The sequence below is a fragment of the Elephas maximus genome, chromosome 12, assembly GCF_024166365.1.
Source record: "Elephas maximus indicus isolate mEleMax1 chromosome 12, mEleMax1 primary haplotype, whole genome shotgun sequence".
Taxonomy (NCBI): Eukaryota; Metazoa; Chordata; class Mammalia; order Proboscidea; family Elephantidae; genus Elephas; species Elephas maximus.
The window spans coordinates 96,693,579-96,709,921 of record NC_064830.1 but is presented as its reverse complement, the minus strand read 5'-3'; the positions used below and the strand labels follow the sequence as shown (position 1 = coordinate 96,709,921).

Genomic DNA, 16,343 nt, shown 5'->3' with positions numbered 1-16,343 from the left:
TAGTTCGCTACATAAAAGTATGACAACAACGTTAAACTTCCTGCCATTGATAATGGCATTGTGGTTATGCTTAGAGGATTTCCTTTCTTAGGAAATACCCAAGCGGTGAGGACAAAAATTATGTACACATATTTGGAGGCAAGATAAAGCAACAGCAACGCCATGTTGACAACTGGAGTATCTCAGTCAACAGTGTAAGGGTGTACTCTTCTTGCAGTTTATGTTAAGTTAAAATCATTGCAAAATACAAAGTTTTTAAAAAAATTATCTGTGGAAGTTGGCATTTTTCTAACAGCCTACCTTTCACAAGGTGAGAAATCAATCAGCTGAACCCCTTGATGACTGAATCTCTGGATCTGTTTGAATTTCTCTCCACCCCAGAGTGCAATGCCTCTTTGATGAAAGGTAGCCAGGTAGGTGCCCTTAGGAGACCAGCGAACATACGTCTCCGTCCATCTCTGTGGAAAGAGTGAGTGCCAGCATGAACACAACAACGAAAAGCCATACACAAAGACTCCTCTGCCTACAACGAGCTTATCCCTCATCGTCTTTTTACCATAAATTTTACCATTCAATGTTTTTATTGTGCAATGCCAGTTTTTAAGGTTTTATTGTTGTAAGAAAATAAAGAATACGTTTGCCAATTCAACATTTTTCACGTGTACGATTCAGTGAAACCAATTACATCAATCACGTTGTGCAGCCATCACCAGTTACTATCCCTCATACTCTTAACTGAAAAACACGAGCCTGTTTGCTTCTCAAGACTTACTTAAAGCTGAAAGAGGGGTACAAGCCGTTCTCAGGACATAATTGTGGTGTAGCAGTTAAGAGTGCAGCTGCTAACCAAAAGGTCGGCAGTTCCAATCTACCAAGTGCTCCTTGGAAACCATATGGGGCAGTTCTATTCTGTCCTATACGGTCATTATGAGTTGGAATCAACTTGCTGGCTATGGGTTTGGATTTTTTTTTTTTTTTTGCTCTTCTCTGAGTTCCTGATGGAAAAGAAGCTCCACTTATTAAGAAAATACAGAAAGAGTGCGAATATGGCAGCAAATACATACTGCTCTTTCTTCGATCGAGACAGGATCCTTCACGTCATTCCAGAATATGGAAGTACGATCTCCACTCTCAAAAATCACACTATACTGATCTCTGCATTCTGCCTCTTCAAGCCAGTAACGCAGATTTCCCTAGAAAGAGAACCAAAGGTAAGGACTGTAAGATTTCGTTAACTTTGATAAAAGAAAACTTACTCATAGCTACTGCTCTTAGAAGACAAATTCAGTCAGCATCTTTGACTCCCAAGGAATGCTTAGCTCAGGCTAACATAGCAAATGTTTCTTCTAACTACTTACACATTTTATACTACCTACCAGGTCCTTGAAAGGTTGTTTCTCTGGAATATCCCATTCGTCACTAATTGTCATGTACCTGGAAAAGGACAAGAAAACATTTACCAACATACAGTAACAGAACAATAACTGCTCAAGTGGTGGTTCTCAACCAGGCAGTACAACACTCCTTATTCCTCTTCCTGGAGGTGATGGAAAGCTCACGTTTTTGACTGATGTAACGGGTAGAGGGGGTGCTACTGGCCAGGAGTATGGGGGCCAGCGTTGTGCATCAGCCCTGCAGTGACCCGAGCCACAAAGGAATGAACTACCCAAAGGCCCATAGCAACGCACTGAGCTACATTAAACCATCATGAACATGCGGGGTATCTGGATCCTCACGGACGAAGCCTGAACTCACTTGTCAAAATCAGTGAAGAGGTTGACCCTGAAAGTGTGCTGTTTGTCAAGCTTGTAGCCATCAGCATTCTTCACAGCGTCCAAGGCATGGGCAGGAGACGCATACTCCAGGAAAATGTACCTGAGGGAAGAGGGCAGTTTACAAACATGCAGACTTCGAAGTTAAGCAGGTTATGCTCTACACACAAAGCCTGTCCAGACAGGAACCCTCATATCAGTTTTAAATAAAGAACCTCTGACTCGCCCTATCACCATGTTTCCTGAAGCAAATTGAGTACAAATTGCTAGAAAAAGAGTTCCCTAAACAAGAATAAAAATCCTAACCAGAAGGTCAAGTCCCTAACTACATAGTCACAAATGACGGAAAGTTAATCAAAATTTTCATTATCCTGACTGTGGTAATGGTTTCACGGACGTATAAGTTACGTCGCAAAGGGTGCCTTTACTTAGGCTGTATCTTGTGTCAGTAACCGCTCTGATGGCAGAAAATTTAAATATGAACCTCTGATTTCTCAACAATTTAGCAGACAACTTACAATACGGTAATTCAAGGACCATACTGCAATTTTCAGCTTGAACGTGCATATGAGCAATTCATGGGTCTGTTCCACAGTCGGTCCCTGGCCTTGTTCTGACTGATGATATTGAGCTTTTCCATCTCTTTCCACAGACATAGTCAACTTGATTTCTGTGTGCTCCATCTGGCGAGGTCCATGTGTATAGTCGCCGTTTATGTTGGTGAAAGAAGGTATTTGCAATGACGAAGTCATTCATCTTGCAAAATTCTATCATCCAATCTCCGGCATTGCTTCTATCACCAAGGCCATATTTTGCAACTACTGATCCTTCTTGTTTCCAACTTTTGCATTCCAATCACTAGTAATTATCAACGCATTTTGCCTGCATGTTTGATCAATTTCAGACTACAGCAGCTAATAAAAATCTTCTATTTCTTCACCTTTGGCCCTAGTGGTTCGTGCGTAAATTTGAATAATAGTCATATTAACTGGTCTTCCTTGTAGGTGTACGGATATTATCCTATCACTGACAGCGCCGTACTTCAGGATAGATCTTGAAACGTTCTTTTTGATGATGAATGCAACACCATTCCTCATCAAGTTGTCATTCCCAGCAGAGCAGACTACATGATTGTCCAATTCAAAGTGGCCAATACCAGTCCATTTCAGCTCACTAATGCACTGGATATCCATGTTTATGCATTCCATTTCATTTTTGACGATTTCCAATTTTCCTAGGTTCATACTTTGTACATTCCAGGTTCCGATTACTAATGGATGTTTGCAGCTGTTTCTTCTCATTTTGAGTCGCGCCACATCAGCAAATGAAGGTCCCGGAAGCTTTACTACACCCACGTCATTAAGATCGACTCTACTTTGAGGAGACAGCTCTTCCCCAGTCATCTTTTGAGTGCCTTCCAACCTAGGGGGGCTCATCTTCCAGCACTATATCAGACGATGTTCCGTTCCGCTGTTATTCATAAGGTTTTCACTGGCTAATGCTTTTCAGAAGTAGACTGCTGGGTCCTTCTTCCTAGTCTGGAAGCTCAGCTGAAACCTGTCCTCCATGGGCGACCCTGCTGGTATCTGAATACCGGTGGCATAGTTTCCAGCATCACAGCAACATGCAAGCTCCCACAGTACGACAAACTGACAGACACTGTGGAACAGACCATCAATTGCTCATATGCAAGTTCAAGCTGAAAGTGAAGAAAATCAGAGCAAGACCACGAGAGCCGCAATACGACCTCGAGTATATCCCACCTGAATTTAGAGACCATCTGAAGAATAGATTTGATGCATTGAACACTAGCGACTGAAGACCAGATGAGTTGTGGAATGACATCAAGGACATCATACATGAAGAGAGCGAGAGGTCACTGAAAAGACAGGAAAGAAAGAAAAGACCAAGATGGATGTCAGAGGAGACTCTGAAACTTGCTCTCGAACGTCAAGCAGCTAAAGCAAAAATAAGAATTGATGAAGTAAAAGAACCGAACAGAAGATTTCAAAGGGCATCTCGAGAAGACAAAGTATTATAATGACATGTGCAAAGAGCTGGAGATGGAAAACCAAAAGGAAGAACACACGCTCAGCGTTTCTCGAGCTGAAAGAACTGAAGAAAAAGTTCAAGCCTCGAGTTGCAATAGTGAAGGATTCCATGGGGAAAATATTAAACGACGCAGGAAACGTCAAAGAAAGGTGAAAGGAATAGAGTCATTATATATAAAAAAAAAAATCAGTCAATGTTCAACCACTTCAAGAGGTGGCATATGATCAGGAACCGATGGTACTGAAGGAAGAAGCCCAAGCTGCTCTGAAGGCATCGGTGAAAAACAAGGCTCCAGGAATTGATGGAATATCAATTGAGATGTTTCAACAAACAGATGCAGCGCTGGAGGTGCTCACTTGTCTATGCCAAGAAATATGGAAGACAGCTTCCTGGCCAACTGACTGGAAGAGATCCATATATATATGCCTATTCCCAAGAAAGGTGATCCAACTGAAAGTGGAAATTACAAAACAATATCATTAATATCACACGCAAGCAAAATTTTGCTGAAGATCATTCAAAAACGGCTGCAGCAGTATATCGACAGGGAATTGCCAGAAATTCAGACCGGTTTCAGAACGGGACATGGAACCAGGGATATCATTGCTGATGTCAGGTGGATCCTGACTGAAAGCAGAGAATACAGAAGGATGTTTACCTGTGTTTTATTGACTATGCAAAGGCATTTGACTGTGTGGATCATAACAAATTATGGATAACATTGCAAAGAATGGGAATCCCAGAACACTTAATTGTGCTCATGAGGAACCTTTACATAGATCAAGAGGCAGTTGTTCAGACAGAAAAAGGGGATGCTGATTGGTTTAAAGTCAGGAAAGGTGTACGTCAGGGTTGTATTCTTTCACCATACCTATTTAATCTGTATGCTGAGCAAATAATCCGAGAAGCTGGACTATATGAAGAAGAACGGGGCATCAGGACTGGAGGAAGACTTACTAACAACCTGCTTTATGCAGATGACACAACCTTGCTTGCTGAAAGTGAAGAGGACTTGAAGCACTTACTAATGAAGATCAAACACCACAGCCTTCAGTATGGATTGCACCTCAAAATAAAGAAAACAAAAATCCTCACAACTGGACCAATGAGCAACATCACGATAAATAGAGAAAAGACTGAAGTTGTCAAGGATTTCATTTTACTTGGATCCACAATCAACAGCCATGGAAGAAGCAGTCAAGAAATCAAAAGACGCATTGCATCGGGTAAATCTGCTGCAAAGGACCTCTTCAAAGTGTTGAAAAGCAAAGATGTCACCTTGAAGACTAAGGTGCACCTGACCCAAGCCATGGTATTTTCAATCGCATCATATTCATGTGAAAGCTAGAAAATGAATAAGGAAGACTGAAGAAGAATTGACCCCTCTGAATTGTGGTGTTGGCAAAGAATATTGAATATGCCACGGACTGCCAAAAGAACGAACAAATCTGTCTTGGAAGAAGTACAACCAGAATGCTCCTTGGAAGCAAGGATGGTGAGACTGCGTCCTGCATACTTTGGACATGTTGTCAGGAGGGATCAGTCCCTGGAGAAGGACATCATGCTTGGCAGAGTACAGGGTCAGCGGAAAAGAGGAAGACCCTCAATGAGGTGGATTGACACAGTGGCTGCAACAATGAGCTCAAGCATAACAACGATTGTGGGGATGGCTCAGGACCGGGCAGTGTTTCATTAACTGTGGTGTATGGGGTTGCTATGAGCCAGAGCCAACTTGATGGCACCTAACAACTGCAATTTTCTTCTCCCTCTATCTCAGGACCTTGGGACTAAATCACTGCTCCTTGAAGTTTCCAGCTAAGTGTGGCTGGAACAAATGAACAAGGCACAATTGCCATACTAAGGCACGTACAGTGAGCTTTCTGCTAACGTACGTGATAATGTCATGATGTGACAGATACATAGTGCAGTCTCATGACATGTCAGATACACACGTGTGATGGTCTCATATGTCAGATACACGTCTCGTAATCTCACGGTGTGTCAGATACACAGGTGTGCTAATCTCAAGTGTCAGATACACACGTGCGGTGGTCTCATGATGTGTCATATACACACCAAGAACCTCACTATGTGTCAGCTACCCAAGAGAAGCATAGGTGGCCCTTAACTGGTTGAGGAGCACTACTCACCCCTTTGTCTTTCCATCCTCTTCTGGGTAAAAATCATTTGTGATTTTCCCAAACTTGGAAAAGATCTTGTGGACGACGTTTTTTAGTTTCTCAAGACGGTCCGGGCCCACCTGAGGAACGTTGTCCACTACGATCACCGAATCGATTCCATCTGCCTCCTGTGGCCGATCTTTGAGAATATCTCCCAGTAGTTCTGTACAATGAAGGGACTGTCAAATAATTTTCTTAACCAAGACAAAAATTATTAACTTAGCATATTAAACAAATTTCCAAGAAACAAAAAATAAAAAACCAATCTAAATGTTTTCTCTGTGAACAAAGCTTCCTTCAAGACTTTACAGACATAGAAGAATTCAGAAGTTATGAACTCTTCACACTCCCCCTCTCCTGGCAAGTTATAAATACTATCATGACATGGCAACTGATTCCTGGCGATAATGGAAGATTTGGAAAGAACAACAACAGGACAGGCTTTGATTAATGCAAAATACAAACAGAGAGGAAAATCTTAAGACTATCCTATACTAGGTCTCTTAAAGATCACTAGGTTTCAAAAGGCTTCTAGCAACCTTTAGGCAAAAATCACACATGTCAACATTTTAAGAGTCCAAAAACCTACTTTTTGCAAGGCTTTGGTAAATAAGTATTTAACTCCTAAATACATTCATAAGGCATTTGTTTTAGTGAATGCAAATTACTAGAAATTACCCAGGAGAAAGGAAATCTCTTTAGTGAATTGAGACAAAAATAATTTGAGGGAAGAGAACGGTGTCAAAGACATACTCCATTCTCCCATCCTTCGCCCAGATTATTTTCATATTTTTCTAGGCAGGTGAACTAGATGGAATAAAAAAAAAAGAGGGTGAGAATACCACCTACGGTGATCTACCTCTAGTGTAAACAGCCCGTCATCAGGCACTTTCTTCCACAAACGATTAGTTATCCAGAATTCTTTATCGAATAGCACCTGTAAGATACACTAAAAACTGCCTTGTGTGAAGACAACATCAGGGCAAAGTCAAGTAATGAAAACAACTGCTGCTCTGAACGACACCAGGGCAACAACAGGTATTTAAACTAGGAAACTAGAGGATCTACGAGCTGCTGAGAGCAGGCTCGCCATAGTTTAATCACCAGTATTTCCTTCCTTAGTTGCACATGAAATAATGGTGCATCCTACAAATGGTGGTGCCTGAAATTTAACACATAGATTTATGGACGGTAAATCTGTAAATGCTTAGAACAGTGCCTGGGACACAGTAGGCAATATGCTAATTAGTATTTCCTTTACTACACTGAAAATATGTTCATGTTCGTGTCACCTGCTTTTAAAATTAAGATCACAGAACCCAAAACTTTATTCAAGAAGTATCCAAACTTCTTAAAATTATTTCATTTCCATAAGATGGTCGATTTGAATAAGAAAAAGACTAATGGACCACAACTACCACCACCTCCACCAGAATGAGTTCAGCAGAACTAGATGGTGCCCGGCTACCGCCAATGACTGCTCTGACAAGGATCACAATACAGGGTCCTAAACAAAGCTGGAGAAAAATGTAGAACAAAATTCTAACTCACATAAAATACCCAGACTTACTGGCCTGACAGAGACTGCAGAAGCCCCAAGTATGGTTCCCGGACACCCTTTTAGCTCAGTAATGAAGTCACTCCTGAGGGTCACCCTTCAGCGAAAGATTAGACAGACCCATAAAACAAAACGAGACTAAAGGGGCACGTTAGCCCTGGGGCAAGGATGAGAAGACAGGAGGGGAAAGGAAAGCTGGTAATAGGGAACCCAAGGTCAAGAAGGGAGAGTGTCAACATGTCGTGGGGTTGGTAAACAATGTCATAAAACAATATATGCACTTTTAATGAAAAGCTAGTTTGTTCTGTAAACCCTTACCTAAAGTACAAAAAAAAAAAAAAGGTGTAAAAGTGGGAAATGAAACAGAAATGAGAGAACAAATCCCAAGAGACCAGGGAAGAGACTCTTCTGCTTTTTCCAGGTGGTGCCTGCCTTGCCCTGCTATCTGGGTAGTGCCAACAGAAATGCTCATGTGAGGCTAGTCTTGGGCTTTGACCCCCTTTCAACTGGTAAAGCTCCTGCACCAACAGAAACACCTGAGGGGCTGGTAGAGACAGGCACAGGAAGTTGAGCAGCAAATGAAATAAAGCAAATCCTATCTTTTTAATATAAATTCTGTACAATCAGTAAGCTTGCCTATAAAGCCAAAAACTCCATTGCCGGCTAGTTGATTCCGATTCATAGTGACCCTACAGGGCAGAGTAGAACTGACCCACAGGATTTCCAAGGCTGTAATCTTTACGCAAGCAGATAGCTACATCTTCCGCCTGCGGATCAGCTGGTGGGTTTGAACCAAGGACCTTTTGGTTAGCAGCTGAGCACTTAACCACTGTGCCACCAGGGCTCCTTAGAGCTGTACAATTACAAGGCACTGGGTTAGTAGGCAGAACAGAAAGACACCCTCTAAAGCGGCCATCAAAGTACACTCATTGGATGGGACTGTATCAGTAACTGCAGCTAAATGAGGGTGTGAGGCAGTGTTTAAACAACGGCTGAAGAATGATGGCTTGTTGCATGTGCATCTATTTGTTCCGGAACCCAATTATTACTCTAACTTTTTATTATACTCTTGAGAATTTCAACATGCTGAATGATAGATGTCAGAGAATATTCTTCCCCGCATTCCATCCTCAAGTTACTTAGAGAAAGTCTCTCTGCTTTTGCATGTGTTTGAAATTTTCCAAAATTAAAAAGGTCTTTTAAAATGAAAAAAAAAAAAAAAACTTTAATTTCAGGAGGCAAGCCTTGTTATAAACAATTTCTAATTAATCCCAACACCTTTGTGAGCAACACTGAAAATACTACATTAAGAAAAAAAAAAAACTGCCACCTAGATTTCAAGGCTAAAATTGAGACCAAGCAAAAAAAAAAAAAAGGGACAGAGGGAGATGAGAGCCACAGCAATGCCAGACTACCTCACCACAGAAGTCCTAGTCAATCCTTGGGTTACTTTTAAAGCCACTCACCATCTAATTAAATGGCCTTCGAAGCCTGACTGGGATTTACAAGGCTTAGAATAAAAAGTTCAGCTTTTATACAAACTGTGGACTCCTTTCCACAATCAAGAACCTGCCCATACATAGTAAGGGGATAAATGAAGTAACTAGACAATGAAGAAACAGACTTCCTTGACCATTACCAGCACAAGCATCTGGTTACTCTCAGTTCATGGATTCCCAATCTGGCTCCCGGAAAAACATAAAAAGCAATTCTCAAAACTGAACAGCAAATATAAAACCAAACCAAACCCACTGGTGTCTAGTCAATTCCAGCTCATAGCAATCCTACAGGACACAGTAGAACTTCCCCACTGGGTTTCTAAAGAGTGGCTGGTGGAATTGAACTGCCGACCTTTCGGTTAGCTGCCTGAGCTTTTTTAAACCACTGCGCTGCCAGGGCTCCAGCAAACCTAAAGGAAAATAATATTTAGTGAGCTAAAAAAGAAGACATTTAGAGCTAAAACCTTGATCACACATTTGTTTAGCCAAACACCAAAAGCAGTTGAGCAATTAAACTGGAAGGAAGACTACAGCTTAAGATGCAATTGTGGAAGAGTGCTCATCTGTATCAAAGAACATCAAAGCAAGACAAGGGCAACCAGCTAGTCTGTGGGGCGTACGCTCCTCTCCTCTACACAGCTCTTTACAACTCGGTCCACTGGCAAAAGAACCAGCACACTGTCCTACTCTGACATTTTGCACCCTTCTCTGACCCCCTAAGGAACAGTTCTTATAAAACACTGGACAGACCTGACTACTAACCACGACCAAGTACACGTAAAGAACCTGACAGCTCACTTGGTTTTAGTTCCAGAGGAACAGGAGCCTTGCTGTGTCAGCCTGGGAAGCACTGCCCACATCAGATTCACACCAGATCCTGAATACCAGCCAGAGAGGCACCTAGCCTGGCTGGCCTGCTCACGTTAGCATCCTCTGCCTCAAACACTCCAATTCTAGAAATCTGTGAATTAGCTGGGCTCAGCTAACACTTTTAAAAAAGTTTCAACTGCGGAATAAGGTGGTGCTTTAAACATTATGTGCTCATCTGCTAACTGAAATGTTGGAGGTTCGAGTCCACCCAGCGGTACCTCAGAAGAAAAGCGTGGTGATCCACTTCCCCAAAATCAGCCACTGGAAACCCCATGGAGCACAGTTCTACACTGACACACGGGGGGCACCATGAGTCGGTGTTGACTCCACACCAACTGGAACTAAAATGGTACTACCTAGATTTTAAATCAGAAAAACCGGTGTGGTAAAAAGAACACTGGTCTGTGCAGAAGAGTCTGAAGGACGTCCCATCAACACTGCCCACTGTGAATTCTCAGCAATCTACTCCACCTCAGGACACGTAACCTTTGGGTAAAGGGTTTGGACTTGATAAGCAGCTCCCATGCCTTCACTAGTTTGTCATGTCTTTCCTGCTTTTTGAGGTAGAATGTCTTTTACCTTGTGAAAAAAAGCATAACAAAATAAACGGTGACAGTAGCCCTTTAAGAAAACACTTAAATGAAGAGTTGACAACTCTATGCCAGCGTCCTAAATTTTCCTCTTCCTTTCACTTGTTAGGAATCTATGTAATTCTGACTCAATCTATGTGATTGCCAGCACAATACCACACAAAAAAATCTATGTATGTTAATGTGCTAACATCTAGTTTTCTTGGTGTATGTATCAGTGGCTACTTCTACAGCCACTACTTTACCATAAACTAGTCAACACGTAGAGGGATCCATTGGTGAGCTTGGAGAGTTAAAACGGCAAAAAAAAAAAAAGAGCAAACCAAAAACTAATGTAATCAGCTATCAACAACTCTCAGGCAGCAGAAATAAAGCCTGTAAACCTGATCAAGGTAGAAACCACCGGAAAGCAAGCTATAGCTGCTTGTTGTTGGGAGCCGCTGAGTCCATTTCAACTCACAGCGACTCCATGTGACAGCAGAATTGCCCCATAGGGTTTTCTAGGCTGTAATTTTTTTTTTTAATTTTTATTGTGCTTTCAGCGAAATTTTACAAATCAAGTCAGTCTCTCATACAAAAATTGATATATACCTCGATACATACTCCTAGTCGTTCTCCCAATGAGACAACACACTCCTTCTCTTGACTATCTCCATGTCCATTCAGCCAGCTTCTGTTCCCCTCTGCCTTCTCATCTCCCCTCCTGACAGGAGCTGCCCACACAGTCTCATGTGTCTACCTGATCCAAGAAGCTCACTCCTCACCAGTATCATTTTCTATCCCATAGTCCAGTCCGATCCGTAACTGAAGAGTTAGCTTTGGGAATGGTTCCTGTCTTGGGCCAACAGAAGGTCTGGTGAGCATGACCTCCGGGGTCCTTCTAGTCTCAGTCAAACCATTAAGTCTGGTCTTTTTACAAGAATTTGGGTTCTGCATCCCACTGCTCTGCTGCTCCTTCAGGGGTTCTCTGTTGTGTTCCCCGTCAGGGCAAGTCATTCGCTGTAGTGGGCACCATCTAGTTCTTCTAGTCTCAGGCTCATGTAGTCTCTGGTTTATGTGGCCCTTTCTGTCTCTGGGGGTCATAATTACCTTGTGTCTTTGGTGTCCTTCATTCTCCTTTGCTCCAGGTGGGTTGAGACCAATTGATGCATCTTAGATGGCCGCCTGCTAGCGTTTAAGACCCCAGATGCCACTCTCCAAAGTGGGGTGCAGAATGTTTTCTTAGTAGACTTTATGATGCCAATTGACCTAGATGTCCCCTGAAACCATGGTCCCCAAACCCCCGCCCCGCTATGCTGGCCTTCGAAGCATTCAGTTTATTCAGGAAACTTCTTTGCTTTTGGTTTAGTCCAGGTGTGCTGACCTCTCCCGTATTGTGTGCTGTCTTTCCCTACACCTAAAATAGTTCCTGTCTCCTATCTAATTGGTGAATACCCCTCTCCCTCCCTCCTTCACCTGTAATCTTTGAGGTAGCAGATCACCAAGCCTTTTTCCTGCAGAGCAGCTGCTTTGGTTCAAATTTGAGAAATAACCTCCCAACACAAGAACGGTGGCTTGCCTGACACATTTAGGAAAAAAAGTAACCACAACGGGAATTTGGCAAGGTCTGCCTTGCACTATCCTGCGCAGGAAATCTCCAGTCAGAAAACCAGTGGAACAGGGACACACCAATCCAGCTCTGCCACAACCTGCACTTCCCAGTCCTGCGGGGAAATATCCGCAGCCACCTCTACAAGTCAAAACCTGTGTCAGCCCTAGGACACCTGGACCAGCAACCCTGAGGTCTTGCCCTTGGACCATGGGAAGTCAGTCCAGGAGACCAATCCAGGAGAGTCCTACTTGGCTCTGCCCCCAATGGCTACACATCAGTGTGCACTGACATAGCCTCCTGTGTAGGTACAGTCTGACAGCCGCCCACCACCGCGATCCTGGATTTTTGGCTGTAATGCAAATAATAGGTTCCCTTCTTTAGGGACCCCTGTATCATTCTGACATATTCTTAACCCCAAAGAAAGCGATAGTAGGCTCTCCTAGAAAAATTCCACTACGCACTGGTGGCAACAGTTGGGAGACAGTGCCACCTCCCTCGCATTTCTACAGAGCCTGGAACTTGGGCACAGGCACATCACATGTCACCGAAACTTGTCATCTAAAGTCAATCTCCAACACTAGCTCCCTGACCCTTCTCGGTTAAAAAGCCTCCTTTCTCTACGTCGGCCACAGGTCAGGGAAGGACAGCGGGCCGGGGACGCACCTTCCTCGCTCACGTCGTCCACGAAGTCCTCGGGGTCGCTGAAGGAGGGTTCGTCCGCGTCACCGTTCTCCAACGCGCGTGGCTCTGCCTCCGCCGAGTCCCCCTTGTCCTCACCCGCCTCTTTCGACGACTCCTGTGGCCGACTCTCGGCGGCCTCGGCTCGGGACTCCTCCCGAACCGGGGACTGGGGCTCCTCCCCGGACGGCGGCAAGGGGGACTGGGACGAACCCGCCGGATAGCTGGGGACCGCGCCCGCTGACTCCGTCTCCTTCTCCGCGGCCGCCGGCTCTGCCTTCGCTTTAAGCTCGGGCTCGGCCGCCACCACCGCCTCCTTCTTGGCCTCGGTCACCGAGTCCGCCGCCCCCGGAGCCCCTGGCCCCGCGGGCCGCAGCGGCTCCTCCTCCGGCGGCGGCTCGGCGGCGGGCTGCTGCGCCCCCGGCTCGGTCTGCTCCTCGGCCGCTCCGGGCGCCGCCACGTTCTCCGCGTCCTGCATGGGCCCAGGCGCAGCCTCCCTCACCTCAGGGTCCGCAGCCGCCGCGCTTCCGACTCTCCCAGGCCGCACCGCGCGTTCGCCGGCGCCTACTCTCTAACCATGTGCGATCGACCCGGGCAGGTCCGCACCACCGCGCCCACTGCGGGGGGGGCTTCCATGCCTTGACCCCGCCTGACGTGCTGGGAACCACCCAAGCTCGGAAGTGTGCCTATCAACTGTCTGAATAACATTTTTACATCAAGTAACTATTCAATTCCAATCCACTAAGTTTTCTTCCTCATTAGGTAAACTCATTAGGAGCTATAACCACCCCCGTTTGTGGTAGCGGATTGGTTTCACCCAATATGGCAGCCAGCCCTTCCTGCTCCCATCAAGCGCTTCGGTGAAGGACGGAACTACTTGTGGCGCCGAAGGGAGGTCTCAGAAATGATCTTTCTATGCGGAATTATGTGTAAATATAGTTTGACTCAAAAATTAATACTAGAGAAAGCCATAAGTTCAACCAACGATTTGGTGTGATAGCCTAGCTTTTAACCGGACAAACCATTTAGCTTATATTACGAAACTCCCCTTTACATACTGGTTTTTAGTTTCGCCTACTGACTGGGCAAAAGAGCCGACGATTCCAAAATGAAATAAAATATGGTGTTAACAAGAAGCAGCCAAAACTACCAGAAAGAATATTTCCCGGCCCAATACAAAAATTTGAGAGTTGCTTTACTCGCTTACGCCCAGCTGCACTTGTAGCGGCCGTAACACTGCTCTTTACCCATTCTGGCTTTCACGATGGTTCGGTCCGCAAGAAACTATCGCTCTCCGACCCGGGAGCGGGTCACGTGGTTCAGGGGGGTGTGGCCAGAGAAGTCAAGAGACACGTGAGGCGGGAGGAAGACGCAGAAGGTCTGAGCAACGACGTGGAGACAGGAGGGGCGGAGTTTGCGACAAGGGTGGCTCAGGTATTTATCCACAGACTCGAGGCCAACCACTGATGTTTTCATCATACAAGAGTTGTGCAGTTGCGTAATACTGGGTTCGATTCCTCCTCCTGTCAACTGTAACCTTGGGAGAATCTCTGAGCCTCTGTGCCTCAGTTTCCTCACCTGCAAAGTGAGGGGTGAGTGGCTCTTGGAACCTTTTCGAGCTGTACTCCTGCAGAAGGTGAATGAGTTTCACTAAAGACCAAAAGAATCTTCTAAATTTCTAGTTTCGTTTGCAGTTTTCTTAAATCATTGCCAACCGTTTTCTTCTAGAAAGTGCTAAAAGGTGATAAACCAGTGAACAAGGAGGTTGTAGTTTATAGTTTGGCACCTAGGTGTTTCTCAGATAGGAAAGACTTCTATGGCATGCTTCTATTGCAGAACTAGAAAAAAAGTCAGTTTTCATTAAGTTGATTCTGACTCCTGGCAACCCCATGTGGGTCATAGTAGAACTGGGCTCCATAAGGTTTGCAGTGATTGATATTTTGGAAGTAGATCGTCAGGCCTTTCTTCCGAGGCACCTCTGGGTGGACTTGAACCTCAAACCTTTCCTTTAGCAGCAGAGCGTGTTGATAAGTTTGCACCACCCAGGGACTCCTTGTAGCAGAGTAGCAACTCATGACTCTTCCAGTGAGTGAATTTGTCATTTTCTTTTCTGCAGGGAAAGTTATGAACACTGTCATGATGCAATAAAAAGTATTTATTATCTCTTAGTATTCTAGAGGGGAGTCCTGGTGGTCTGGTGGTTAAGAGCTAGGCTGCTAACCAAAAGTTCAGGAGTTTGAACCCACCAACTGCTCCTTGGAAACCCAATGAGCAGTTCTTCTCTGTCCTACAGAGTCACTATGAATCAGAATCGACTCAATGGCAACAGGTAGGATTTGGGTAGTGTTCTAGAGGAGCCCTGGTGGCATAGTAGTTTAGCGCCACAGCTGCTAACCAAAAGGTCGGCAGTTTCAATCCACCAGCCACTCCTTGGAAACCCCATGGAGGCAGTTCTTCTCTGTCCTGTAGGGTCAGTATGAGTTAGAGTCGACTCATTGCCAATGGGAGAATTCTGGAAAGGAGCCCTGGCGGTGCAGTGTTTAAGCGCTTGGCTGCTAACTGAAAGGTTGGCGGTTTGAACCCACCAGCCGTCCGAGGAAGAAAGATGTGCCAGTCCACTTTCATCAAGATTATAGCCTTGCGTCTGGGGTCTTAAACACTAGCAAGCGGCCACCTAAGATGCGTGCATCAATTGGTCTCAACCCACCTGGATCAAAGCAGAATGAAGAACACCAAGGGCACAAGGTGATTACTAGCCCAAGAGACAGAAAGGGCCACGTAAACCATTGGCTACATCAGCCAGAGACCAGAAGAGCTAAATGGTGCCTGGCTACAACCGATGACTCCCCTGACAGGGAGCACAACAGAGAACCCAAGGGAGCAGGAGAGCAGTGGGATGCAGACCCCAAATTCTCATAAAAAGACCAGACTTAATGGTCTGACTGAGACTAGAAGGACCCCAATGGTCATGGCCCCCAGACCTTCTGTTGGCCCAAGATAGGAACCATTCCCAAAGCCAACTCTTCAGACAGGGATTGGACTGGAGGGTTGGAGAGGGATGCTGGTAAGGAGTGAGCTTCTTGGATCAGGTGGACACTTGAGACTATTTTGGCATCTCCTCCCTGGAGGGGAGGTGAGAGGGTAGAGGGGGTTAGAAGCTGGCTAAACGGACACGAAAATAGGGAGTAGAGGGAGCAAGTGGGTTGTCTCATTAGGGGGAGAGCAATTGGGAGTATGTAGCAAGGTGTACATGGGTTTTTGTGTGAGAAACTGACTTGATTTGTAAACTTTCACTTAAAGTGCAAAAAAAAAAAAAAAATAGCCTTGGGAGCCCTATGAGACAGTTCTACTCTGTCCTATAGGGTTGCTATGAACTAGAATCGACTCGACGATGGCAGGTTTAGTGCACTAGAGAGAGCATCAAGACCATCAGCAGTTGCACCACCCTCAAAAGTGAAAAGCACTGCAATTGCTATTCAAATTATGTAAGCGCCTGCTCTGTGTTGGTTATGCAGTGGTGGGTAAAGTGTGCTGTGTTAGAAGTACAGCTCTG

The 16,343-nt window shown here is 44.9% G+C and overlaps 1 protein-coding gene and 1 long non-coding RNA gene across 2 annotated transcripts in view; one reads left to right on the top strand and one right to left on the bottom strand.

Annotated features, from left to right (window-relative positions):
• Positions 1-13,389, bottom strand: part of EIF3B (eukaryotic translation initiation factor 3 subunit B) — a 29,581-nt gene extending 16,192 nt beyond the window's left edge. The window contains exons 1-6 of the mRNA XM_049903547.1: positions 12,776-13,389; positions 5,975-6,167; positions 1,756-1,875; positions 1,377-1,434; positions 1,065-1,193; positions 301-458 (exon numbers count right to left, since the gene is read on the bottom strand). Coding sequence (XP_049759504.1) covers positions 301-458; positions 1,065-1,193; positions 1,377-1,434; positions 1,756-1,875; positions 5,975-6,167; positions 12,776-13,268 — 1,151 coding nt within the window. The 5' untranslated portion in view covers positions 13,269-13,389. The remainder of the gene's footprint in view (positions 1-300; positions 459-1,064; positions 1,194-1,376; positions 1,435-1,755; positions 1,876-5,974; positions 6,168-12,775) is intronic.
• Positions 13,390-14,154: 765 nt separating this feature from the next.
• Positions 14,155-16,343, top strand: part of LOC126086623 (uncharacterized) — a 35,375-nt gene continuing 33,186 nt past the window's right edge. Inside the window, exon 1 of the long non-coding RNA XR_007519561.1 lies at positions 14,155-14,224. This is a non-coding gene — a long non-coding RNA (uncharacterized LOC126086623). The remainder of the gene's footprint in view (positions 14,225-16,343) is intronic.